The 26,570-nt window shown below is 37.5% G+C and overlaps 2 protein-coding genes across 7 annotated transcripts in view; one reads left to right on the top strand and one right to left on the bottom strand.

Annotated features, from left to right (window-relative positions):
• Nucleotides 1-26,570, top strand: part of LOC129947505 (neuroglian-like) — a 170,438-nt gene that overhangs the window by 56,715 nt on the left and 87,153 nt on the right. For all 5 annotated transcript variants that reach the window (XR_008781724.1, XR_008781725.1, XM_056058091.1 and 2 more), the window contains one exon: nt 25,487-25,753. Coding sequence is in view for 3 of the 5 variants with exons in the window: in XM_056058091.1 (XP_055914066.1) it covers nt 25,687-25,753 (67 nt within the window). In the remaining 2 variants the exon portion in view is untranslated. The remainder of the gene's footprint in view (nt 1-25,486; nt 25,754-26,570) is intronic.
• On the bottom strand, nt 3,687-8,954 carry LOC129947502 (protein PIP82). 2 transcript variants are annotated; one of them, XM_056058083.1, is made up of 4 exons: nt 8,575-8,953; nt 8,162-8,487; nt 3,973-8,104; nt 3,687-3,905 (listed from the first exon to the last, which is right to left on the bottom strand). In XM_056058083.1, the coding sequence occupies exons 1-4, from the start codon at nt 8,621-8,623 to the stop codon at nt 3,847-3,849; spliced, it is 4,566 nt and encodes a 1,521-aa protein (XP_055914058.1). In that variant the 5' UTR covers nt 8,624-8,953; the 3' UTR covers nt 3,687-3,846. The 2 variants fall into 2 exon arrangements, with proteins under 2 accessions (XP_055914058.1, XP_055914057.1); XM_056058082.1 differs by having other exon boundaries at nt 3,973-8,487; nt 8,575-8,954.

Below are 26,570 nucleotides of genomic sequence, written 5' to 3'. Positions count from 1 at the left end.
AATTCTTACACGTATAGTGGCCCTAGCCAACGGAGTCCGGAACAGAATTGTCTCCGACTTCTAGACATTTATTTTCAGTTTCTAGTCGTCTCAATATCGCTGAATCTTTTCGAAATCATGCTGCAAGAGAATTCTAATAACCTCAACCTTTCGGGCCGGTCTGTACGCCATTAGATCGTCGGCGTACGCAATTGCCTTTGTTAGACTACCTATCAGATCGCTGAGGCATGCATACCAAATAAGGCAAATTTTCTTCGCCCTTGAATTATCGATCGGATGCATTTACGTTCCGCCTTTCCAAAGTCATGGAAACGCTTATTAACTATCAGCTCAAGAAATTTCGCCAAGACGGAAGGCTTTTTAATTATCAGCAGTACAGCTTTCGTAGCAATAGGTCCACTGGCGATGTAATGGTTTATCTCAGCAACAAATCCTTAAATCGTTTTCGAGAAAGTAAGATTGTTGCGTTTGATATTTGAGAAGCATTTCATCGAGCTTTGTATCAGGTTCTCTTATCGAATATGCATTCATTTGGTTTTGACGAATCCCTCCTTCGAAAAATAAGAATTACTTTTCGGAAGTTTCAATACAATTACTATTGGATGGATTCATGTCTGAGAAACAAATAATAAAATGCTGATGTGCCTCAGGGCTCTGTTCTGTCTCCGACACTCTTTCTCTTTTATTATTAATGATCTCCTATCTAAAACTTCTATTCCGCCTTTCTGCTTCGGATCTCTAAGGGTAATGTGTGATAAACCCATTCAATTTTGATTTAGATAAATGAGAACCGGGATGATGAGTGTCTTATAGATGGTGATTTTAGAGGCTCGAGAGAGGACTTTACTTTTCAATTGCCTTCTAAGTCCAAAGAAGCAGCGATTTGCAAGAGTTATTCTTCGTTTGATTTCCGCGCTGGTGTCGTTGTCTGCATTAATAGCGGTGCCTAGGTAGAAAAAGTCCTTAACTACCTCAAAGTTATAGCTGTCCATGGTGACGTTTTGTCCAAGACGTCGTCGTTCAGTGTCCTTTTTTGATGACAGCATATACTTGGTCTTGCCCTCATTGACCACTTAACCCATCTTCTTCCCTTCCGTTGCATTGTTCAAAACCGCTCCAGTGACATCATGCTTTGATCTTCCAATTATGTCAATATCACCTGCGTATCCGAGTAATTAGATGGACTTTTGGAAAATTGTGCCTCTAGTGTTGGCGGTTGAGTTTTGCACGATTCTTTCCAGAACGATGTTGAAGAAGTCGCATGACAGTGCATCGCCTTGTCTAAAATCTTTTTTGACATCAAATGCATCGGTGAGATCTTTTCCGACCTTGATAGAGCAGCGTGCATTCTCCATCGTCATTCTGCAAAAACGGATAAGTTTGACAGGGATGCCAAAACTAGACATTGCTCGGTAGAGCTCTTCCCTATAGATGCTGTCATACGCGGCTTTAAAATCGAAAAAGAGATGGTGGGTATCGATTTGAAGTTCCTGGGTTTTTTCCAAGATCTGCCGTAGTGTGAATATTTGGTCGATCGTGGACTTTCCTGGTCTGAATCCACACTGATAAGGACCAATCAGGTTGTTGACGAATGGCTTCAGACGTTCACATAATACGGCAGAGAGGATCTTATACGCAATGTTAAGGAGACTGATGCCTCTGTAGTTGGCGCAGTTAAGAGGGTCTCCTTTCTTATGTATCGGGCACACTATGCTGAGATTCCACTCATCGGGCATGCTTTCTTCCGACCATATTTTGCAGATGAGTTGGTGCATGCTCCCTACCAAGTCATCGCCTGCTGCTTTGAATAGTTCGGCGGTGATGCCGTCAGCTCCAGCAGCTTTGTTTGACTTAAGTTTAGATATAGCTATCTTCACTTCGTCAAGGTCGGGTAGGCGGAATTGTTGATCTGCGTCGCCGAGGTTGAGTGGTTCTATCTCCCTTACAGCGGAATTCGGTTCGTCATAGCCGTTATATAATTTGGAGAAGTGATCTTTCCATATTCTCAGCATCGACTGCGGTTCTACTACGATGTTCCCCTGATCGTCTTTACAGGTTTCGGTTCGTGGCTGGTACCCTTGGGAGGTTTTTTTTACTTTTTGATAAAATTTACGAACCTCATTCCTGTTGTGACATCCCTCTATCTCCTCGATCGCGCGCTTCTCATGCTCTCTTTTTTTCCGTCTTAGAAGCCGGTGTTCCTCTCTCCTCTTCTGCTCGTAGAGCTCGCTAGCAGCTCTAGTCCTTTTGTGCAGTGCAGTTTTGTATGCCTCTTGTTTCGCCGCGTGCGCTTGCCGGCATTCGTCGTCAAACATCGTCGGCATCTCTGATGGCCGTAAGGACATTTTGTCAATGGTTTTCAATGCTTAATGCAGGCAGCATAGGGCTCCTTAAAAGGTTATTAGAGACTCGATCGGAAAAGGACATGGCAGTCTCTTGCGATTGTAGCCGTCTAACGTCGAATCTTCTCACAGTACTTCCTTGTTTTGGCTTGGATCCGTAGCCGTACCTTGGCTACAACGAGGTAGTGGTCCGAGTCAATGTTGGCCTCTCGGTATGTTCGGATATCCTGGATACTGAAGAAGTGTCGTGCGTCGATGGCAATGTGGTCAATCTGGTTGACGGTTGATTGATCAGGTGATTTCCATGTCCCCTTGTGGATATTGAGATGCGTGAACTGCGTACTAGCTACCAGAACGTCTCGCCCGCAGTGAAATCGATCAGTCTGAATCCGTTGTCGGAGGTGGTGTCGTGCAGGCTGTATCTTCCGATTATGCCACCAAAGATGTCTTCTCTTCCTAGCTTGGCATGAAAATCTCCTAAGACAATTTTAATGTCATAGCCAGGGCACTGCTCATATGTCTTGTCCAAGAGCTCGAAGAATATGTCTTTGGTGTCTTCATCTTTCAGGCGCGGCGCGAATTTAGCCTTGATGCGGATTGTCGTGATGCGCTCGCTCACACTGTTGAAACTCAAGACTTTTTGCCTGAGTCTAGTTCCAACAACAAATCCACACCAAAATAGACTTTGTCTTTGTTCTCTGATAAATGAGTTAAAGAAGCAGAACAACATTTATCGGGTCAGCTAGCTTATTCTGAATATTAAGTATTATCACCAAACAAAAATTTTAAAAATTGGTATATTTCGTTTTTATATAATAAACTTTGCCCGCTTCTAAAACCTTTTCTAACCAAAAATAGAAAGGTTTCGATTTGTTTCTTAACTTGGATCTATTTTGGGTTATTCAATTTCTTGTTATTCTATTTCATATACAAAAGTTAACAAATGAAATGTTAATTACGCGAGTATTTTAATAAAATAAATCAATTTTTGAACAAAGTAATTTCAACGAAATTCATGTGTAGGTGAAGAATATTAAACCACATAAACTTTGATTTTAATTTCGTTTCTTTTCAAACTGGTTCAAATTCATATTAACATAAATATTCTAATCAGAATGAAGTTTTTAAATATGCCGCCTACACTCTTTGAAGATTTCCATTTATCGCCTTTAACATCATCTTCAAGCTTACTTTTAATATAATTAAGATAACAATGAGTTAACTTCAAAACATAGATAGATAAAAGTTATCTTTGTTTAGCTGAACGCAGTCATTGTGTATGAATATTTATTGACTCGCTGTTCACACCCGCTGTTCTCCTACAGAAATTACAAAAACAAAAAATACTTTCCAGATGAAATATTTAATTTACATTCAGATTAATCAGCAACGGACATTCACATAATTACTTTTATTATTAAATAATAATAAATTAAAATATTCTAACTTTAATCGTAATTCCAAAAATAAATCCCATGTCCTCCTCCTCCTCCACGCATCACGTTCAGATTTCGATTGTGTACCTCATGTCAGACGAGTCACCCAAGGAATAAAAATTATTCTCTGAAATATTAAATAAAAATATTTTTTAAAATCAGATTTAAAAATAGAAAATTACAAAATAAATTACCTTCGTCACTTTCAAAAGAATAGAATGTGTCATCATCCCTTAGCGATGAGCGATTCGAGAGTCGTCGTCTATTCGTATGCATCTGGTCGGCGGTCTTCATTGGATATGCCACCCCAACTGGTGATCCATATATTGAACTTGTGGAAATTCTTTCGGATAAGCAAATCGAACCAATTGGTGATCCGTAAATTGAATTTGGACTTTGAATTGATACATTGTCTAGATTTTCATTTAATTCTTCGGGAGATGGTGATTTTGGGTGTTCCTTTTTCGATCTTATAATTTCATCGTCGTTGTTGTTGTTATAAATATTGTTATTTCTAGAATCATCCATCATTGCTGAAGGTCTTATGGGAATTGGAGCTGGTCTTCGTTTGCTGCTGCTTCTGGTCACTTTCTTTTGCTCGAAGTTACCTTCTTCGTCAGTTGTTCCATTTCCATTTCCATTACCGTAACGATGAGAGCGGGTCTTTTTGACGCCGCCGCCAATATTTTCTCTAGTCGGCGTTTTATTTTTGTCCTCCAACTCGAAGTCGTCCAAGTCAACAACATTTGATGAATATTGTACGGCGACCTTTTTGGCGTCATTCTCCTTTGTTTTGGCTGCTTTCTGTTCTTCAACTTCGAAAGTACCATCAGTGTCGTCATCACTGGGAATCAGCTGAATTCGTGGTACATTTTCGTAAGGCGGATTCTTCTCGAACTTGGTTATTAAGTCATTGACCTTGCCCAAGTCCCTTGCATCGAGTTCCTCACTGAAATGGCGCCGCAATGAGCCTTGTTTGACGAGGGGATGGGCCAGACGCACCATCGACTCGTTTCGTTCGGGAACGAGACGAGGGGGCTTCCTCAATGGCAATGGTGGAGGTGGTGGGGAGAATGATGGTGGTGGCGATGGTGCCATTGTTGGTGCTTCGTCATCTTCTTCTTCTTCCTCGTCTTCGTCTTCTTCGCTGGATATTTCATCGTTTTCGTCATAGTTTGCATCTAAACTCTCCTGACTATTGCCGATTTGTGCCGGCTTCTTGCTTGGCACTGGGCTGCCGCGGTATGCCTTGTTGCTCTCAGTACTGTCGTACGAGTTTAAACTTCGAACGGTTTCGATGGCGACTTTGGTGCTAACCATTGGAGACTCGTGATTCGTTCGAGTTACTCTTGAAGGGTTGTCGTAGTCTTCTTCATCGTCGGTGCTATCACCATAAGGCTTGTTCAAGTTCTCTGCGCTATCGGCAATTATACGTCTCACCGGAACGTTTTTCATTTCATCATCAAAGTCCCTGAAGGCCCCACCATCGCGATTTGCAAAAATATCAATGCTCTTGGTCTTGTAGAGCTTCTCCTCACTAAAGACACTGTGGACCTTCCATGGCTGGGAGTTTTCGTTGATCTTATTTAAACCAGCAATGGAAGATGAAGAGCAACTCTTGTTGCGGAAATTGTCCGGGATCCAAGAGTCCGAGTCATTGGAATCCATCGAACGTTTGCGTAAGTGTCCTCGACTGACATCGAGTTGCTTTGTTGCTGGCTCTGGTGATGGCGTTGGAGTCATTTCCAAGAAGCTCGAAATGGCGTTTTTGTTGGGGATCCATTCAGTCTTGGGTGCCTGGTTTTTGGTCTTGAGAGTGAGTTCCTTGATAACAGCTGTCTTGGGAGGCACCGGTGGTGCTGGCCGTGTGACCGCAACTGTCAAAGTAGATTCAAACTGGTCGGAGTTGTCCTGGTGGATGAAAACTCTTGGAGCATCTTCTTCTTTGTCGTCGTCTTCGGTGTCTTCTACTGACAGCGAAGATTCCATTGAATTTGAGCCCAAGCCAGCAAGCTTAGGCTTTGACTTGCTTATCTTACGAACGGTAATTTCGGGTAAAGCTTTTTGATCGTCATCGTCCAGCGAAAGTGCCGATACTATGGAATGTGAGCTCGGAACCATTGAGAGAGGTTTCGAAATGGTATCTTTTTTTATTTTACGTGGTTCCTTCTCGGGACTGGCTTCAGACGGCGAGTCTCTTGATTTGCCATGGAAGTTCTTCATTTTCTGTACTTGGGCATTAACCTTTCTCAATGCCTTTGTACGAGCTTGTTCAAGTTTCTCTAAATTGCTTGATTTTTGCTTCTGCTGGTCGTTTGCTGGATCAGCTGATTCCTCGTTATCTTCAGAGACGACCTTCCGGCTTCGAATATGATTGAGTTTTCTTATCAAAGTGTGAGATCGCCCAGGAGGCGACGAAGTAGGTAACGGTGGTGGTTCTTCACCATAATCTTCAGAAACAGCCTGAGTTGTTCGCTTTAGTTTGATACTCTTCTTCCAGTTGCGAAGCCTGCTGATGTTATCGTTCTCTTTGGGAGTTTTAGTTTCTTCCTCGTCAAACGTCATCGATCGTTCTCTCATTTTCAGCCGCCGCAAACCGGCCTTCAGTTGTTCGGACCTATTGAGCTTCGGAGACTCTGATGCATTCTGATCGGTCCCTGACTCTTCAGATTGTTGTCGTTGGGGTTTTCGATTCTTCAAGCGGTTTATACTCATTTTGATGCCAGCAAATTTACCCTCTGGACTCGACATACCTGGTTCATTGGTTTTCTCTGAAGGCTCTGCCCGCCTAAGGTGGATATTACTCAATTTCCAAGACTTCTTCTCGTAGTCCGAATGCTGATCGAGCGATTCTTGCGATTGAAGATTCTTTTTGGTTTTTGTTGATGGCTCAGGATCATCGTTGGTGAATCGATTGCGAATTCCTTTGAGATTCCAGTTGCTGTCGAATTCGTGAGACATTCCTTCTTTCATGGACTTTTTGAATTTGGACATTCTTGATTCACTGGATTTGGGCATCTCGTCTCCCGATTCGGCAGTCGGAATATTTCTTTCTGATATTGATGCCTTTATTCGAGAAATTCTTGATGTCCCAGTTTTATGAGATTGTTGCTCATCACCCGATGATGGGGCAATGTTTCTGTCTGAAAAACCTTCCGATATGCCTTCCCTCATTGACTTCTTAAATCGTGCCATTCTTGATACACCTTTTTGTGGCGCCGCCGCCTGTTCGTCTCCTGATTCTGGAGGAACGTGTCTGTCTCGAATGGCTTCCGGAATTCCTGCCTTAATTGATTTCTTGAACCTTGCCATTCTGGAGGGACCGGCCTTTTGGGTAGAGGGTTGGTCATCACCTGATTCTGCAGAAGCGATATTTTTCTCTGAAATTCCCTCCCTCATTGACTTCTTAAATCTAGCCATTCTTGATGGTTTAATAGTTGATCCGGGCTCATCTCCTGATTCGACTGCAGTGTTTTTGTCCGAAAAACCTTCTGCTATTCCATCCTTCACTGATTTCTTAATTCGTGCCATTCTGGATGTGCCACCTCTTGGAGCCACTGGCGGTTGGTCATCCCCTGATTCAGTAGGGACATTTTTATCCATAAAGCCTTCTGAAATACCTTCCTTCATTGACTTCTTCAGTCTGGCCATTCTCGATGGGCCAGCCTTTGGAGCCACCGCCGACGCGGACGCTTGATCATCGCCTGATTCTGGTGGCCCATTCCTGCCATCTGATGAAGTCTCCCTTGTTGGCTTTTTAAACCTCGCCATAGACATACCAATTCTCGGTCGATCATCACCCGAATCCATGGACATCTCTCGGATTCCTTCCTTCATGGACTTCTTAAACTTCGACAGCCTTGAATCCGTCGTTCGCTGAACTGGCACCTGTTCTTCTCCTGATTCGGCGTTACTGTTCTCGTTAACGCTCCATAAGCTGCTTCTGTTTGGTTTTCTTGGCGGTTCATCGTTGCTTTCCATTGACACGGATCGTTGTAGCCTCTGCCTGAGGGCATCTGCATGTGAGATAGCATTCCTCCGCTTTGCCAAAAGTGGAGGAGTATCGTTTTGTTGAAGATGACTCAACTCAGACCGCATCGGACTGGGTACTCCCGATCTTAACGAATCAGCTGGGCTTATGCTTCCCGACGACCCTGAAAGACGCCTCCTGGCCTCCTTGAACTCGAATTTGTACTCCTGCTCGACGAGGTGGTCCTCTGACTCTCGTTCTTCCAGATAAATATCCCGCTCATACTGCCGCGCATAAATATCCACTTCAATCTCTGTCCTCTTCACAACGGTTTTCTTCGCAAAAATATTCTTAATCTTGAATTCGGAAATGTCCTTATAGGTTTTCTTGCATTTATCGCCAAACCTACTCACCGAATTCCCACTAACTGGTTCCCGGGTATCGAACTCATCCGGACAATTTTCCTCTTCGAAATGGCTGGCGGTCTTATAAGTCGATAACCCACCACCATCCTGTTTATCCTTGAAGCCATAACTTAAATTCATCAGCGATGCCACTGTGGAAATTCTAGTCGGAGTTCGATCAATAAAAGTGGAGTGTCCTGGCAGAGATTGTGGTGTTATAGGTGAACCTACTCCCATTGCGTCAGCTGGTGATTGTTGCTGGGCCAAATCCTCACGTGAGCTTTTGAATATTTTTCGTGATTTGATTTTTGGAATTTTCAACGGTGGTAATTTATCTAGGGAAATATTTTTTAACATTTTTAAACCTCTTCAATTAATTTAGATTAAAAATTCTAAACGAAAAATTAAAATGGCTGTCTTACTTTTAATGCCATCCACATCGATTTTCTTGTAGAAGCTTTTCAAATCCATTGCTTTTTTTTCTTACAAACTGTATTGGAATTTTCATGTATGCAGTTTTCTTTCTACTTCTTCTTTTTTTTTCCAAATGAAAATCAATTCTTTTCTAAAGAAATTTTAGGTTTTCACCAACAATTTGTTTTATTTGTTAAATTAAATATTATTTTAGATTTTATAATAAAAAAAACAAAATTAATTTACTGGAAATAAAACTGTTTACATCTAATATGCGTAGATATAAGCGCTCTTCTGAGGGGTTCAAGCTATAGACGTTGTTGGTTTTGAATTGATGAACCCATTACCTGATGTTGGCTAATTAAATTAGTGTAAATTGCTAGGGGCTTATGTACATTGTGAATAAGTTACCTATATGTGCTATGTTTTTTGTTTCTAATTGTTTTTGTTGGGAAAAGATTGAAAGTGTTTTTGTTGTGTCTTATAGAACATTGATTTCTTTTAAAGGGTTAGTGGTGTAGCATTTTTCAATTTTTCCAATTATTTGCAGGCTTGTAAAAGTCAATTTTTTGCAATGAACTCCATTCGATCTCAATTTTCCAAAACTTTGTTAATGATTTCGAGCTGAAGCTGGGTTGTATTGCCCTTAACCGATTCTTCGATAGTAAACCATCAGTCAAGTTCCGAAGCGGCCAACTGTCATATATAAGACAGTTAATACATTTGGTGGCCAAAAGATCGATTGTTATGTTCTACAAATCCATCATAAGCGCCCCCATAACAAGTAACTTTTTTTGGCAGTTACTTTTATATCGCTTAAGCACCTCCCCAATGTTTCCTGACTTTTGATGGATTATTAATAATATTTATTAACTCTATAGAAAAAGCTCGTAGGAATCCACATCTCTAGGAATGTCTATCAGCTTGACTTGACTTCAATTTTTGAATTATACTGTCAACTACCTATAGAGATTCTTTTTTCAGCCGCACGTCAAGAATGCGAAGTGATTTACCCAATTCTTTTCCTTCCCATTTAGATAAAAATGCACCTTGCCCAATTTAAGCTGTCCTAAAGTTAAGACTGGCAAAGCAATACGAAGGGGCTGGTCGTGAGCCCTTCAGTTGCTGATACCTTTTAAGCTAATAACCTGAGACCTTGAGATCGTTGGTGAGTTGATGTTCGTGAGTAAAAATTGCACTCTTGGTTAGAGTAGCCACATTCTCTGTTTTCAACATACTCCAATGACGCGAGTGTAGGCGACTTTAATGCAAGTTTCATGAACTTTTTTTAAAACTTGTTTGCAGCATCAGGTGCAGTGGATGCTTCTTTTTAAAAAACACACTTTTTAAATGTGTTTTCTATATTAGCCAACGTTATTAAAGCATAAATTAGCTCATTTCGTCCCGCGGAGGTTTGACACTGATTTGTATGCCAAGATATCAACACTCAGAGCTGGAAACGGTTGCCAGTGTCCATAACCATAAAACTGATTTGTATGCCAAGATTTCAACATTTCGAGCTGGAAACGGTTCCCAGTGTCGAAATAACCATTGAATCAAAAAATACCAATAGATGGCCCACCCAGTATATCGGTTGTTTTTTGGTTTAGAGGCATAGAACTTTCATTACCAACATTTTGGCTCACAAATTTCGAAGCATTACCAATATTTGTTGCCAAATGATCTTCACGACTGACAATAAACACCACTTTTTCGAGCATACCAGACGGTCTTTTTTTTTCAATATTGAATCGAATGATGGCTTCTAAATGACTAAAGATTTAAAGGTCCCCAGAAGAAATTGTCAAATCACCTTAACGAAGTAAACCAAAAGGTTAATTTCTTGAGATGATTTGGCCATAAAAAGTTTTTCTCAGCAAAGTGAAGGTTGTCCGAGCTGTGTGGAAAATAACGAAGACCTATTGGAACCATCAATTCAAATGCCTTGCAATGATAGTTATATCCAAACTTATCAATCTTTATGGTTATTTGTTCTTTTAATCCCTCTTTACTTTTAGTTAAAGCTTTTAATCTTTTTTTGATAAAATATTTCTTTTGAACTTCTTTATTGTATCTTGAGATATTTAACTATTAGTGTTTCCAATTGAATTTAACTTAATTTATTTCAGCAATTTAAAAAGGTTTTAAAGTAAAATCTGGTATTTTGTTTTGACTAATGTAAAGGGTGTTTTTTTAAGTCATACAACTTGAAATAGAAGAAAACAAATATAATTTTTTATTTGGCAAGAAATTTACTTTACAAAAAAAATATAAGTTAAATGTACATCATTTTGATCGCCACGGTTACCTTGGACGTAGTCTAATCTGTAGGTCTATGTTCTACAAGGGGCTTTGGCTTCTCTGCAATTGATGATGAAGTCGTTCTAAAAACCTGTTTATCTATTAAATCAAACTCAATAGCATTTGACGAAATCCATCCATTGTTTGTGAAGGCAACTCTACCGATTACATTGAGATACATAACACATCTTTTCAACACTATTATCATGACTGAGGTTTTTCCTATTGTCTGGAAACGTGTTAAAATTGTTCCTCTTCCAAAAACCCGAAATGAGTATCGGCCAATAGTTAATAATAAGCTTTTGAAAAAATTATGAATACGCCAATGCGGCAATATCTAAAACGTAATGACATACCATGTCCCAATCAATCCGGTTTCCGTCCCAAACACAGTTGCACAACTGCCCTTTTAAATGTGGTCGAGGAAATTAGAGAAAGTATAGATAAGAATTTTGTGTCTTTTCTCACTCTTTTGGATTTTTCCAAAGCCTTTGACACTGTTAACCACCGTAATTTATGCATCAAATTAAGGGATGAGTTTCAATTTACGTCATCATCAGTGAGACTCATTTTCTCATATCTTAGTTCTAGACACCAAGCAGTAGTTGCTAACAACGAAACTTCAAATTTTCTTCCGCTAACACCAGGTGTTCCCCAAGGGTCTATTTTGGGCCCATCACTTTTTACCATGTATGTTAATGAGCTCCCGTCTCTAAGCTCATCCGTACAGTTGTCCAATGGGGTTGGTTGAAAATGGTATTTGGGAGACAAACGAAGATCAAAATAAGATATTGCTCTGGTGGCGATCAAACGGACTTTGTTTAAATCCTACTAAGTCAAAATGCTTAGTCATTTCAAAAGACCCTACAGACACATCTTGCTTTTCTCCAATACTACTCAATGATAACCCTATTCAGTTTGTTGACTCAGCCAAGAATCTTGGAGTAGTATTCAATACGACACTCACTTGGACAAATCATATACAACTTATCATAGGTAGAGTTTACGGAGGCTTACGTATGTTATGGGCCACCCAAACAATCGCTTCAATAAAAACAAGAATGATACTTGCTAAGTCACTGCTTATTCCGCTTTTATTATTTGGGTGTGAACTATTTAGTAATTGCGATTCCAAGCACAAAAGGAAACTTAATGTTGTCGATAATAGTGTGACAAGATATATTATTGGGCTACGGAAATATGTTCATATAACCTCATATGCAAAATCAATATATGGTTTTTCTCTTGATAATCTTTTCTCGTTTAGGACCTTAATAATGCTCCACAATATTATGCAAACACGACAACCCCCGTACCTTTACAACAGAATCCTTTTTCCACGCTCTAATCGAAGCAGTGATCTGATACCAATACGCTACTCCTATCTTGTTTCAAACCGTCAATTTTTCGTTCACGCAGTTCGGTTGTGGAATACCCTACCTCATTCATTTCATGTAAACCAATTGTAAAACTGAAGCTTGTACTACCTTAAAAGATATTGTATCTTACTGTGCAAGACTAAATAATATGTAATAAATACAAAAATACAAATATTTCAATGACGTTGTGCTCCAAATGGTCAATCGTTTCAGGCTTATCGGAGCATACTATACCAACGTTTTTTTTTTTTTATAATAAACACACATTCATATTACTACCCTTATTATGCAGATGCACAGTGTGAGCACCAGGAAGAGGAGAGGGGGTTTAAAAGGAGATCTCGGTGCACATTGGTTTTGAATTCCTGAATATTGCAATAGCTGGGAAAGACAGAGTGTGGTAAGGCATTCCACATTCGCGTAGTACGGCTAAAGAACGAATCTCTGTATTTGATAGCACGACCGAAGTTGGGCTCGAGGGTATACTGATGAGGATTCCTAGAAGCACGATTATTACTATTGAACTGTTTAAGGGGAGGAATGCAAGAGGCTATTTCACTAGAGCATAAGCCGTTAAAATAACGGTAAAAAGGGGTCAGACAAGAGACCTTACGACGATGTTCAAGCGAAGTAAATGAACTTATGATGATGTTATCATCTATCAATTTAAATGCTCTACGTTCAATACTATCCAAGAGGCTTAAGTAAGTTACAGGAGCACAAGCCCAGAGATGGGAGTTATACTCAAGCTTTGGCCGTATGTAAGTCTTGTAGATAACAGCCAGATCAGAAAGGGTGAAATATTTCTTGCATCGCCTAAGGAAACCCAAACACCTTGCGGCATTTTTGGCGACATCGCGTGTGTGATCATTCCACAAGAGGTGGTTGGTGACACACATACCGAGAATATCGAGGTGTTCAGTCTCATTGATGCAAGTGCATGGATAATGGCAAAGGGGGTATATCACGCTTTAACGATACAAGACAGCATTGGGTTTCCGAAGCATTAAATTCCACTCGGTTTTTTAATCCCCATTGAATAATGCTGTTTAGGTCGGAATTTAATGACGTTATCATATTTTGTCGTTGTAGTTCCACATCCGAAGAAGAGGGATGTGAGTCTGAAAACGAATATGAAAAGCTAAGAGTACTATCGTCAGCGAAACAATGTATTGGATTAGATGTTGCAGACAGAAGATCATTAATAAAAATTAGAAATAGTGTTGGAGATAAAACAGCGCCCTGGGGAACACCAGCATTTATTTTATGGTTTTCAGACTTGAATCCATCCAATACTACTTGTATTGAACGATCCGAAAGGTAATTACAAATCCAATGAAGCAGGGATTCATGAAAACCGAAAGCACGCATTTTCGATAAGAGAGCCTGATGCCAAACCCTATCAAATGCTTTTGAAATATCAAGTGCAATAATCTTACTTTCTCTAAAACGATGTAAAGATTTGCTCCACTGTTCGATGAGATGAACCATGAGATCACCAGTGGACCTATTAATACGAAAGCCGTATTGCCGGTCATTAAGAAGCTTTCGATCTTCAAGATATTTCTTGAGCTGATAATTAATCAGCGATTCCATGACCTTGGGAAAAAAGGACGTAAGTGCAATCGTTCGGTAGTTAGAGGGTGAGGAAGATTCGTCTTTTTTGGGAATAGGCTGGACAAATGCCGTTTTCCATCCGTTCGGAACGAGACCTGAGGAGTAGGACCAATGAAAAATGTGTGTTTAGATCTCTTAGGATTCTTGCCACAGTACGAGAGCGAAAAAAGATTGGTCCCAGAGAATCACTAACTCGCTCAAGTACAGGCGGAGTCTATACTTCTAACACTCACTGGCAGCGTAGAATTGGCGGCGAACTGCCTAGCAAAGAGATTATCTTTTTCTTAAGGCTTAACAAAAGGAATGTCATTGACAACGAGCGTAGGAACCGTAGAAGAGGAACAATTCTTCATGTTTTTACAAATGACCAAAAACTTGTACTGCCTTTAGGACATTGCAGTATTTTTTGCCGTAAATTTTGGTCATGTAAAAATTTGGTCCGTCGAATATGGGCGTTGCAGGCTTTCCTGGCTTGTTTGAACTTTTTCCGACTTTCCTCAGTACGGTTGGCTTTATAGCAACGGAAACTAACCTCTTGGCCTTAATAACCTCTTTACAGCTAGCATCCAAGCAACCAAGCGTTTTCTTTGGGTCTGATACTTTTAACCCTGTTCGGTATAAAAGTTCTTATTCCCAGGAGAATTTAACTTGTAATCATATCAGCGCTGGCGTCAACGTCACTATCGAGGAAGCATAGTGACCAGTTAAAGATCCTGAAGTAATTATTGATATCGTCCCAGTTGGCTTTCTCGTATTGCCAAACGGTTGACGTAGGAGCTTTTTCTTTAAGTGAACTGTTTTGACACGAGAAATTTGCTGATATAACACAATGGTCAGATGTGCCTAAAGGGAGATAGAACACTAACAGTGTACTTATCAGGGTCAGATGTAAGAAACAAGTCAAGAGTTTTTTCTGCTCGACCTTCAACGTCCGATATTCGGGTGGGCTCGTTGACATATCCTTACAGAAAATGGTCAAGTGGCTATTTATCGCACGATCTTTCACAGCTCCTGCACATCATAGTTGTTCAATTGAGGAACGAAAAAGTCAGTGATCATAACTCTATAGCGTACACCATTGACTGTAACGTTTTGACCATCATCGTTTTTTACAAGTACGGACCAATTATTCCACCAACCCATAAAGCCCACAAAACAGTCAGTTCTTGTCCATGTAAAGGTGTCTTAGTATACACATGAGGATCATCATCTCTTCAAATACGGCAGTTTTGTTTATTGACGTATCTTTTCAACCAAAAGCGAGCTTCATCGCTCAACAAAAATCAAGCGATACGTTTTTCAAACAGAGCCTGTATTTTGAAAATTAATTCACACAATTCAAAATCGTCGTTCAGGTGTCAGTTTATTCATGTTGAGATGTCAAAATCACTTGACAACTGACATTTAAAGTAGTACCCGGGGCATGATGGTTAGTGCGGTATAGGGCTCTGACTAAGTGGGCTGCGGACAACAAAATAATTCCGGATAAACAGTTCGGGTTCAAGGCGGGTCATGACACAATTCATGCTGCGTCTAAACTCGTTTCTAATATCCAATGGAATAAATCAAAACAACAAGGCACAGGTGCTGTTCTGGTTGATTTGGAAAAGGCCTTTGACACCGTATGGTTAGAGGGTCTTCACCTAAAACTGAGCAGGCTTGGCATAAGCAAGCCATTGTTGTACATACTTTATGATATGCTTAACGGTAGAAAGTTTGTTGTCAAAAGTGGCAATGTAACTTCTACCACAACATTCTCAATTAAAAATGGTCTTCAACAGGGAGCGGTGAATTCGCCGATTCTCTTCAGCATTTACACCAGCGATCTGATAGGTAGTCTTACAAAGGCAATTGCGTACGCCGACGATCTAATTGCGTACAGAACGGCCCGAAAGGTTGAGGTTATTAGAATTCTCTTGCAGCGTGATTTCAACAAGATTCAGCGATATTGCGACGACTGGAAACTGAAAATAAATGTCCAGAAGTCGGAGACAATTCTGTTCCGGACTCCGTTGGCTGGGGCCACGAGGAATACGTGCAAGAATTGGCGCAAGATGGTCATCGTTGATCTTCATGGGCAGCCATTAGCGAGCAAAAGTGTAGTGAAGTACCTCGGTATCTGGTTAGATCAGTATTTATATTTCGACAGACATATAAATGCTGCTCTGACCAGGGCCAGAGGAGCCTTTGCTCTGACGAAACGGCTGTTTTTTAGCAGTCGGCTTGACCCCAGAGTGAATATAATTTGCTACATAGCCCTCATACGGCCAATGATCGTTTATGGTTGTCCTGTGTGGTTCAACGTTGCCCAATGTTTACGACGCTGTACCGGCTTATATCGAACAGCCCAATCTTCTTATGTGCATTACTATTCCAACGAGGTCCTATACAACGGGGCTCGAATCAACACAATTGACAATTTCGTGATAAAAATCGTTCGAGGTCACATTGCAAGAGCTATGTCTTCGACCAACAATTTAATTTTCGGGGCGTTTTATCCGAACGACGAGTATTTTGAAAGTGCACGCTTGAGCGGCTTCATTCCACCAGAGGCATTCCTCTTTTTAGACAAATGCGGTCTGATACAGGATAGATTGGCAGTTCCGTTAATCTACCACGTCAGACGAAGAACCGTGGATAGGCGACTCCTGTACGATCGGGACGTCATGGCACAAGGTGGAGCAGAGCTCCTTCGGTTCAGTAGGGCTGTGTCCGAACGGGACCGAACTGATAGGGTGAAGCAGGAGAACCAGTTTTGGTGGCTTCAATCTGCACTTGATATTGGGTAGTCGGGATGGGGTTTTAAGCCTTGGCCGGCTTACATACTTGTTTTATAGTTTTAGGGTTTAGTTTTAAGTAGAATAGGCATGGTGGCACGAAGAAAAGAAAAAAAAAAAACATTAAAAAAATAAATAAAAAATAAAAAAAAAAACAAAATATGAAAACACAAAAATGTTAGATAGTTAGATTTGCTGCTGTGGTTGTTCTAGTTCTAAGTAGTTTATAGGTAGTTTAAGTTAGTTTTAAGTTATTAATTAGTTTTTAAATAAAAATGATATTGATATTAGTTTTTTTTTTTAATTTTCTAATTAATACAAAAATAAATAAAATTGAATTGAAGTTAAAATAGATCTTAGGGCCGAAAGGCATTAGTAGTTAGTGTTATAGTTTAACTTAGAGTCTCCGTATGTGACCTTTACGTTAGTTGTAAGTTATGGATAATTAGGCTAGTTTTATAAATTTTTGTCTACCTTTAAGATACGTTTAAGAATGAATTAAGAAAAAATAAAGTCCGATGGACTGTCATGCGAGAGGTCTTGGGTTCGATCCCTGCCTATGCCACCTACAGTTTTTTTTTCACGGGTACTGCCTCTTGCGAGTAATTGACAAATTATCCAAGAGCAATTCTTGTCATGAAAAGTGCTTTCTCAAACTTGACGTTCGGATTCGACTTAAAACTGTAGGTCCCTTCCATCCCTGACAATAGTACTCGCACACAGAAATGGTTGAGAGTTGGAAGTCACTAGGCCCTAGTTCTCAAACGGACTGTTGCGCTACCCAATTTATTTATTTTTTATTTTAGCTGACATTTAAAATAGTGTTGTCAACTCAAAGATATATACCTTTAAAAAAACACCCATTACAAAGCTTTACAAATCTTTAAATTAGTCTTAACTTAAAATGAAGACCATTAATTTTCTTATTTAGTGAAATTTCTTATTAATAAAAATCTCATAGTTTATATCTCAAAAATTTGAATATCAGTTATTTTATTTACCGTTTTTTTTTCGTATTCTCTTTTTGTGTTTGAAATATGCTTCTAACTTTTCCTTCATGGTGTACAACAGAGTTCGATGTTGTTGTTGGTGCTATTTCTGTCGATTGGAAAAATTGTGGTCTTCAAGTTTTTCTTATGCTGTCAGTGGCAGTGAAAATATAGTTTTTCCATTCCAGAGTTTCACTATTCTTAATTTATTCTTTATTTTCTTTCAAATAGTCGTTCGCATGAATTACTAACTAGTAGATATTTATTTATACGTTTGTTAAAGCCTCTCTTTGAATATAACTCGTTACATGTTACATGCTACATTCCATCAGACACACTTACACATATGTACTATGTTTTGTATAATGTTGTTTTTTGCTTTTTTTAAACAAAATAAATAAATAAATGACAATCATGCGCATTTTGAATTATTATTAAACAAAATTTCTCTTTCGAATAATGAAAAATCGGTTGGTGGTGGTGGTGAACTTTAACAACAAAAAAAACATAGATACTAATTTTATTTTCCTTTGTTTGTTTAATTTCATTTCATATTTTTTTAAACTAAATAATAAGTTGTTCACATTTCAGTGAATTCTTGTGAATGAGAATGTAACTTTTAAAAAGTATTGTCTATAAAGCACAAAGGCATATAATGATGTGGGACTACAAAAGTCCATATCTTTTTTCTACTCACTGGATGACGTTTTCATGTAGATACTTTTTTGTTGTTGTTGTTGCTTTGCTGTTTTACATGTACTTATTTGAACCTCATATAGTTTATATAGCTAGAAAAGGTGTCTCACTATTGTTGTTCGTTTGATGTTTTTGAAATCGCAATTACCTTTGATAGGACCTATACCTTACTATACATTCATAAACTGAATGTATGCCAACAGAATGAACGAGTGAATGTTGTTATTCTCTTGTTTGTCGTATAATAAAACACTATTTATGGAATTTGACCTAAAACATCAACAAATGACAGACATGGTTTAATACACCGACTGCGACTTTTTTTAGGAGTTACATACGAGTACTCAACTCATGCCGTGAATAAAATTATTCAACCAGCAACAAAAATATCACGGTGTAGATGCAGTGTTATATTTTTAAATTTTTAGAATCAAAATAAATGGAATGCACATTGGTACTACTAAATAGAGACATTTATTTGTTTAAACAAAAAAACAAATCGAAAAAATACAGGGAGTGTTGAACATAATGTTTTGATGATTAACGCTTAAATAAATAACATTCATAATTAGGTCGATTGAATTGACAGTTGTGATTTGATGGGGCTTACAGACTTTAAGTTTATAAGGGTTTTTGCATTTTGCTGAGTCCGTGACAGCTGTCACTTTTAAAACTGTCATCTTTTGACATTTGACAGGTGTATACTATGCCATTACTGTGAACATAACGATAAACACTGTGACAAAAAATTGAAGAAGGTAAAATTCACTACAAAAAATTGAAGAAGGTAAAATTCACTACAAGAATGTTGAAAATGTAGCCATAATTTGAAATGACAAATTTTTGAAGAAGTTCCCTTTCCCTGAACGTGTTATTTTTCCAATAGTTGATCATAGTTATGACCACCGAGATCTTGTGATTTTAAACCTTAAGAATTTGTTTCCTTTGGACTAAATAAAGGGTGATTTTTTTGAGGTTAGGATTTTCATGCATTAGTATTTGACAGATCACGCGGGATTTCAGACATGGTGTCAAAGAGAAAGATGCTCAGTATGCTTTGACATTTCATCATGAATAGACTTACTAACGAGCAACGCTTGCAAATCATTCAATTTTATTACCAAAATCAGTGTTCGGTTCGAAATGTGTTTCGCGCCTTACGTCCGATTTATGGTCTACATAATCGACCAAGTGAGCAAACAATTAATGCGATTGTGACCAAGTTTCGCACTCAGTTTACTTTATTGGACATTAAACCAACCACACGAATGCGTACAGTGCGTACAGAAGAGAATATTGCGTCTGTTTCTGAGAGTGTTGCTGAAGACCGTGAAATGTCGATTCGTCGCCGTTCGCAGCAATTGGGTTTGTGTTATTCGACCACATGGAAGATTTTACGCAAAGATCTTGGTGTAAAACCGTATAAAATACAGCTCGTGCAAGAACTGAAGCCGAACGATCTGCCACAACGTCGAATTTTCAGTGAATGGGCCCTAGAAAAGTTGGCAGAAAATCCGCTTTTTTATCGACAAATTTTGTTCAGCGATGAGGCTCATTTCTGGTTGAATGGCTACGTAAATAAGCAAAATTGCCTCATTTGGAGTGAAGAGCAACCAGAAGCCGTTCAAGAACTGCCCATGCATCCCGGAAAATGCACTGTTTGGTGTGATTTGTACGCTGGTGGAATCATTGGATGCTGTTGGACGCAACGTTACGGTGAATAGCGATCGCTATCGTTCAATGCTAACGAACTTTTTGTTGCCAAAAATGGAAGAACCGAACTTGGTTGACATGTGGTTTCAACAAGATGGCGCTACATGCCACACAGCTCGCGATTCTATGGCCATTTTGAGGGAAAACTTCGGAGAACAATTCATCTCAAGGAATGGACCGGTAAGTTGGCCACCAAGATCATGCGATTTGACGCCTTTAGACTATTTTTTGTGGGGCTACGTCAAGTCTAAAGTCTACACAAATAAGCCAGCAACTATTCCAGCTTTGGAAGACAACATTTCCGAAGAAATTCGGGCTATTCCGGCCGAAATGCTCGAAAAAGTTACCCAAAATTGGACTTTCCGAATGGACCACCTAAGACGCAGCCGCGGTCAACATTTAAATGAAATTATCTTTAAAAAGTAAATGTCATGGACCAATCTAACGTTTCAAAAAAAGAATCGATGAGATTTTGCAAATTTTATGCGTTTTTTTTTTTAAAGTTCTCAAGCTCATAAAAAATCACCGTTTAATTTTAAACCTTAAGAATTTGTTTCCTTTGGACCAAATATAAAGACTATGAAAATACTCCTCAAACCACCCTTAAGATAGAATATGTAAAGTTATCCGTGATCCAGATCAGATCATCTATTTATTTGCGGTACAACGGTGAAATGTTGCTTTGTGATTCGATTTATTTTTATGATGCAAAAAATGAATTAAATGTATTTCACAGCAGGTGACATTTTAGTCTTGTTAACTTCCCATAGGAAGTTATTGTAATGGGTCCGATTTATCAAATTGAAAATTTTGACATTTCTCGACGTTTCAAGGTCCCTAGAGTCGATATAAAAGATTTTTAGAAAGATGCCTGTGCGTGCCTGTGTACGTACGTTCGTACGTTCGCGACGTTTTTTTCGTCCTCCATAGCTCAAGAACCAGAAGAGATATCGACTTCAAATAAATTTAGTTATACAGATAATAAGGCCGAAAGATGCAGAAACGGTTCTCAACAAAATTGCGTGGGTGTTTTTTTTACCATAGCAGTTTGAAAAAAAGGTGAACATTTTGGTCAACCCTAAATATCTTACGAATCAAAAACGCTAGAGACTTGAATTAAATTTTATATAATATACTGAAACGTGATTCCAAAGAAGTATATTTTTTGAAAAAAATCCATTTAACGGTATTTTTCATAAATCAAAAAAACTGAAAAAAAAAATTTTACGACTGAAATATGATTTCATCTACAAAACAATTTTGTGCAACGAAGAATAATGTTTTTGGCATCTGATAAAATTTTGAGCCAAATCGAATTGACAGTTTTTTTTATAAAAAATAAAAATCTAAAAAAAACATTACTTAAAGTTCGTAAAAATTTAATATCGATTCAAATATCTTTCAAACGCTTGTAATTCTTATTTTATCTTTTAAGAAATATTGTTTTCAACATTTTGAAAAATGTTGAGAAAAATCGAATTGATAGTTTGTTTACAAAAAATAAAAAACCTAAAAAAATGTATAAAAGTTGGTAAAAATTGATTTTCGACTCAAATATCTTTTCAAAACTTTGAGATATTGGCTTTAATTTACTTTTATCTTTCAAAAAATATTGTTGTCAACATTCAGTTAAAGTTTGAAAAAAAATCGAATTGACAGTTTTTTCAAAAAAAAAATAAAAACCTAAAAAAAATTAACAAAAGTTGGTAAAAAATTATTTTCCACTCAAATATTTTTTAAAAACTTTGAGATAATAGCTTTTAACTAATTTTTTCTTATTAGAAATATTGTTTTCAACATTAGGACAAATTTTGAGAAAAATCGAATTGATAGTTTTTTTTACAAAATATAAAAACCTAAAAAAAAAGTATAAAAGTTGGTAAAAATTGATTTTCGACTCAAATATCTCTTCAAAAATTTTAAATATTGGCTTCAAACTAATTTTATCTTATAAGAAATATTGTTTTCAACATTTGGTAAATTTTTTAAAAAATTCGAATTGACAGTTTTTTTTACAAAATATAAAACCCTAAAAACAACAATACTAAAACTTGGTAAAAATTTGCTTAGGACTCAAATAGTTTTCAAAAATTAAAAATATTGTCTTCAAACTTTTTTTATTTCACAGAAAATATTGTTTCCGATATTCAGTAATTTTTATAGAAGAATCCAACAGTCCGTTTTTTCATAAAAAATAAAATCTACAAGAAATAGTACGCAAATTTGGTAAAAATTGATACAAGTACATATAGACAAACTTTTAAGGAAGACAAATCGACAGACGGGATGGGAAGTTATCAGTGTGGGTCGCATCCCAGCCTCTTTTTTTTGACAGGTTGGGCTTACGTCTACGGATGTTTCTATTCAAATTTTTATCTTGAAGTCGCCTTCGTATGGTTCTTGCTGATAATTGAACAGCATAGCTTTCCTCCATTCGGGCTCTTAATTGAACGAATGTTAAAAATGGATCCACTTTAGAAAGCCTAACTAATGTTCTGTCCTCAGTCGGAGTCGTTTTTCGTGGCTTTTTTCGAGGTAGTTTCTCAAAGGTTTGTTGTTTTTTTTTTAAATATTGAACTGCGTTCCTAACTTTACCTCTATCAAAACCTAGTAAAAAAAACAGACACAGAGTGACACAGGATAGCTTTATTGGAGAGAATAGGGTACATTCATTATTAATTGTATGACCACGACTGTAAGTCAAAATGACTTTTTTTAACTAGATTTTCAAGGAGGTGTTAAATTTACTCTTTAAATTGAACAAACTTTAATGGGAAAATATCTATATCCTGTTTATCCTCTCTCTATCCTTATTAAAATTAAATTATATACACTGCCAATCACTAGGATGAGGCCACATATTTTTCAACCGATTTTCGGTCCGATACCTGTTGGAATTTGTTTAACACGGAAAAGTTTACTACTGAGAGTAGGTACATATTTTCTTAAAACAAAGTGATACAATTATAGGGTTAATTAGAAAAGACCGTTGGAATTTCCCTACATTAATGAATGAGCTACCTAAAAAGGATATAAAAAAGTGAGTTACTAGGATGAGGCCATTGCGAATATTTCGTTGTAGAAGTTCAGATCAGCAATTTTTTTCAAAATTTGGGTTACAATATTTAAGAACGTTTTACAAATAACTATTTTTATTAAATTTCAACTACAAATGGGTTCCGGAAAGACGTTGACAGTAGCAGAAAGAGGACAAATCGATGCTTTCAAGGAAATGGGACTCTCAAGCCGAGAAATAGCAAGTAAGCTGAACAGAAGTAAGACAATTGTAAACAACTATCTTGCTGATCCTCAAAACTATGGAAAAAACCAAAAAGGACGCACAGCCCAAGCAACAACATCCCAAAAAAAAGCGGTTAATTTTACGTATTGCTTCAAATTCTACTCAATTAGCTACTAAAATAAGGTCCAAAAGCGGAGTATCAGCCAGTATTTCGACAGTCCGAAGGATAATAAGAAAAGATGGTACTATCCAGAGAAGAAAACTCAAAAAGAAACCTGTTCTAAAGCAAGTACACAAGGAGCTGCGAATGAACTTTGCAACAGAACATGTCTCTTGGAGCAGTCAATGGAAACGCGTCGTCTTTTCGGATGAAAAAAAGTTTAGCCTTGACGGCCCCGATGGTTACAACTTGTATTTCCATGATTTAAGAAAAGAGGAACTAATTTTGGGAAGACATCACAGCCGTACATCAGGTGTTATGGTGTGGGGAGCTATCACCTACTATGGCAAAATCGAATTGGAGTTTCTTTCTCTAACAATGAACGGAAACAGCTACAAATACTTGTTGGAACGCTCATTTTCGAAGATGAAAAATATTTTTGGACCTCTGCCTTGGATTTTCCAACAAGGCAATGCCCCCATCCACACTTCCAGGGTTGTCAAAAGCTGGATTTTATCAGAAAACGTAGAGCTTTTGCCATGGCCACCCTATTCACCGGACTTGAACATAATCGAAAACGTATGGGCATGGCTATCTCGAAAAGTTTATGAAGGCGGTAGACAATTTGAAGACAAGGACTCCTTAATTGAAGCTATCCGTGATGCCTGGGACGAGATTTCACTTGACTATTTAAAAAAAACTTTATGATTCCATTCCAAACCGTCTAACAGAGGTCATATCGAAAAATGGGGGGGCATACTCATTATTAATTGAGAAAAACTTAATAAATAAATGTTTGAAAACCAAAAACTGTAAACATTTATTTCATTTTTTTTTGATATTTTATAAGATTTTTCATGTGGCCTCATACAAGTGACGCACTTTTTCATACTGTTTTTAAGTAGCTCTTTAATTAATGTAGTGAAATTCCAACTGTTTTTTCTATTTAACCCCTTAATTTTATTACTTTTTTTAAAGAAAATATCTACCTACTCAAATGTAGTAAATTTTTATTGGTACGAAATTTCCAGCAGGTATAAAGAACGAAAATCGGTTGAAAAATATGTGGCCTCATCCTAGTGATTGGCAGTGTATGTAGATTGTAGCTGGTTTTTAAGTATATATGTATGTATGTACATTTATATATAGTACATAGAATTCGCATGAATTCTCGTCTGCATATTTTTTCTTCTAAGGATTACTTACGTCAGCTTATCCTTAACTAAATGAAAACGAACGTTCGCATAAACACAACACTTCCGCATCTGCTTTCTTTTTTCTTTTAGTTGCTTTTTACATTGATAGGTACCTTCTAGACATACCATAGGTAGGTTAGGTTTAAGATTCATGAAAACAAATTTGAGTCCTTTATTTTTATCGAATCCTACACTAAATTATAACAAACAAAATATTTGATTTCAAGAGTTTAGAAAAATGCAAAAATATCCAAAAATTCACCTTAAAAGGTCAATAAAGGTTCTAAAATATGAAGGAATTTATAAAAATGTATCAATTGGTAAATATTAAATTTAGACCTTTAAACAAATAAGGTCTTTTTATTAAATGTCTGAATAAAGCTCAATTATAAAATCCCCTATCAATTTCCTTGTTGGATTTTAAGCTACGATAAATATCAACTGTCACATGATGATTGACAATTGCTAGACCTGTTTGTTTTTTGTTAGGTATGTTGGTTGCAGGAAATTTTTTGACGTCACTTTTAGGTAATACTTTTTTAAATAGTAATATAAATCACAGTTCTTTAAATGCTCTCTTTGACAGAAGATTTGATAGTGTCTAAATAAAAGATCTCTTTCCAACAAAATCATGCGACCAAGTCGTTAACTTTAAGTCGCACAGCATTAAACTTTTAAAGTTATTTGCATCTTTTGCCATTTTTCTTGACGATAATCTTTAGGATTCAAGCATATTTTTTTGAATATTTTTTTTTTTTCAAACTTATATTTACTCTGCTCTTTTTTTACAGAAAAAAAATTGATATTAACAGCTTGTGTTTTTTTCTCCTTTTCTTCCTCTCTCTTTTTAGAAAAAGGATTTTGACTGCACTAGGATATAAGATATATATTTTTAAACGCATCATCCCTAGATGCTTTAAAAAAAGGGGGGATAGTTTTTTTTTCTATATAAAATCCTCCTTTTGAACGAAGACGACAAGTGAAGAAATTCACTCCTGGCTGAATATATAATAGGACTGACGCAAGGAGGAGCAGAGCACATTACATTAAAATGGGGCGGCGGTCTTGTACGTTTGCCGTCCTTATGGTCGCGCTGTTAAGCATAGCACAAGCAATGAGTAAGTATACATATTTTTATATAGAATAATTTTGTTTAATATTTAATTTTTAAATTTAGAAAACAAACACAACGGTACAGTGTAAAGATGATATAATGTATATTTTATAATTCCTTTGCATGTCAGTTTATTATTTTAACATAAGCATACGTTTTAAGATGTCCCTAGAAAAAACACGGCTTAAAGTTGAGCAAATGTCGGTAAATATTTTGTTGTCTCAGATGTACCCTACTCTCGTTGTCAAACGATTTGACAAGTGTGACATGTGAAAATTGGAACAATTTTGACAGCAGATCAACTTTTTCTCCCATTGACATTTGGATGCTTTCTAACTGTTGGAAAAAGTTTGATTGTTGTTGTCAAATTTACGGATGTTAACAAAAAAAATCAATTTTTTGTCCAGAAATGTTGCTTTTTTGACAAATATGTACTGAAGATTTTTTATTACAGTTATCTGTCAATTGGTCAAAAAACTATGATATTATTGTTAAATTTTGGCGATTATTTTATTTTTAATGATTATAGACACTTGACTAATAGACCAAGTCTTTAAAGAATGGACAAAGAAATTCCAATTCAACAATATTTGAACATCGTCTAATACATATATGACGTTTTTTAATTATACTTACTTAAGGTGGCGCTACAGTCCGGGGCGGACCTGGGCCTCAACCAACAAGCGTCTCCAGCCAGATCGGTCCCTAGCTAACTGTCTCCAGTTTCGCACGCCAAGTTGGTTGAGGTCCTCTCCCACCTGGGTGCGCCACCTGAGTCGCGGTCTTCCTCTACTGCGCCGTCCCTCGGGATTGGATTCGAA

This window comes from Eupeodes corollae, chromosome 2, assembly GCF_945859685.1.
Source record: "Eupeodes corollae chromosome 2, idEupCoro1.1, whole genome shotgun sequence".
Classification (NCBI taxonomy): Eukaryota; Metazoa; Arthropoda; class Insecta; order Diptera; family Syrphidae; genus Eupeodes; species Eupeodes corollae.
This window is presented reverse-complemented; position numbering and strand designations above follow the sequence as displayed.

Excerpts from the sequence above, each read along its gene's own strand:
- LOC129947502 (XM_056058082.1), bottom strand. The coding sequence starts at position 8,623 with ATGGATTTGAAAAGCTTCTACAAGAAAATCGATGTGGATGGCATTAAA. Across the intron at positions 8,488-8,574 it reads CGATGTGGATGGCATTAAAA|ATAAATTACCACCGTTGAAA; the intron begins GTAAGACAGCCA and ends ATATTTCCCTAG. Across the intron at positions 3,906-3,972 it reads TTCTTTTGAAAGTGACGAAG|AGAATAATTTTTATTCCTTG; the intron begins GTAATTTATTTT and ends TTAATATTTCAG.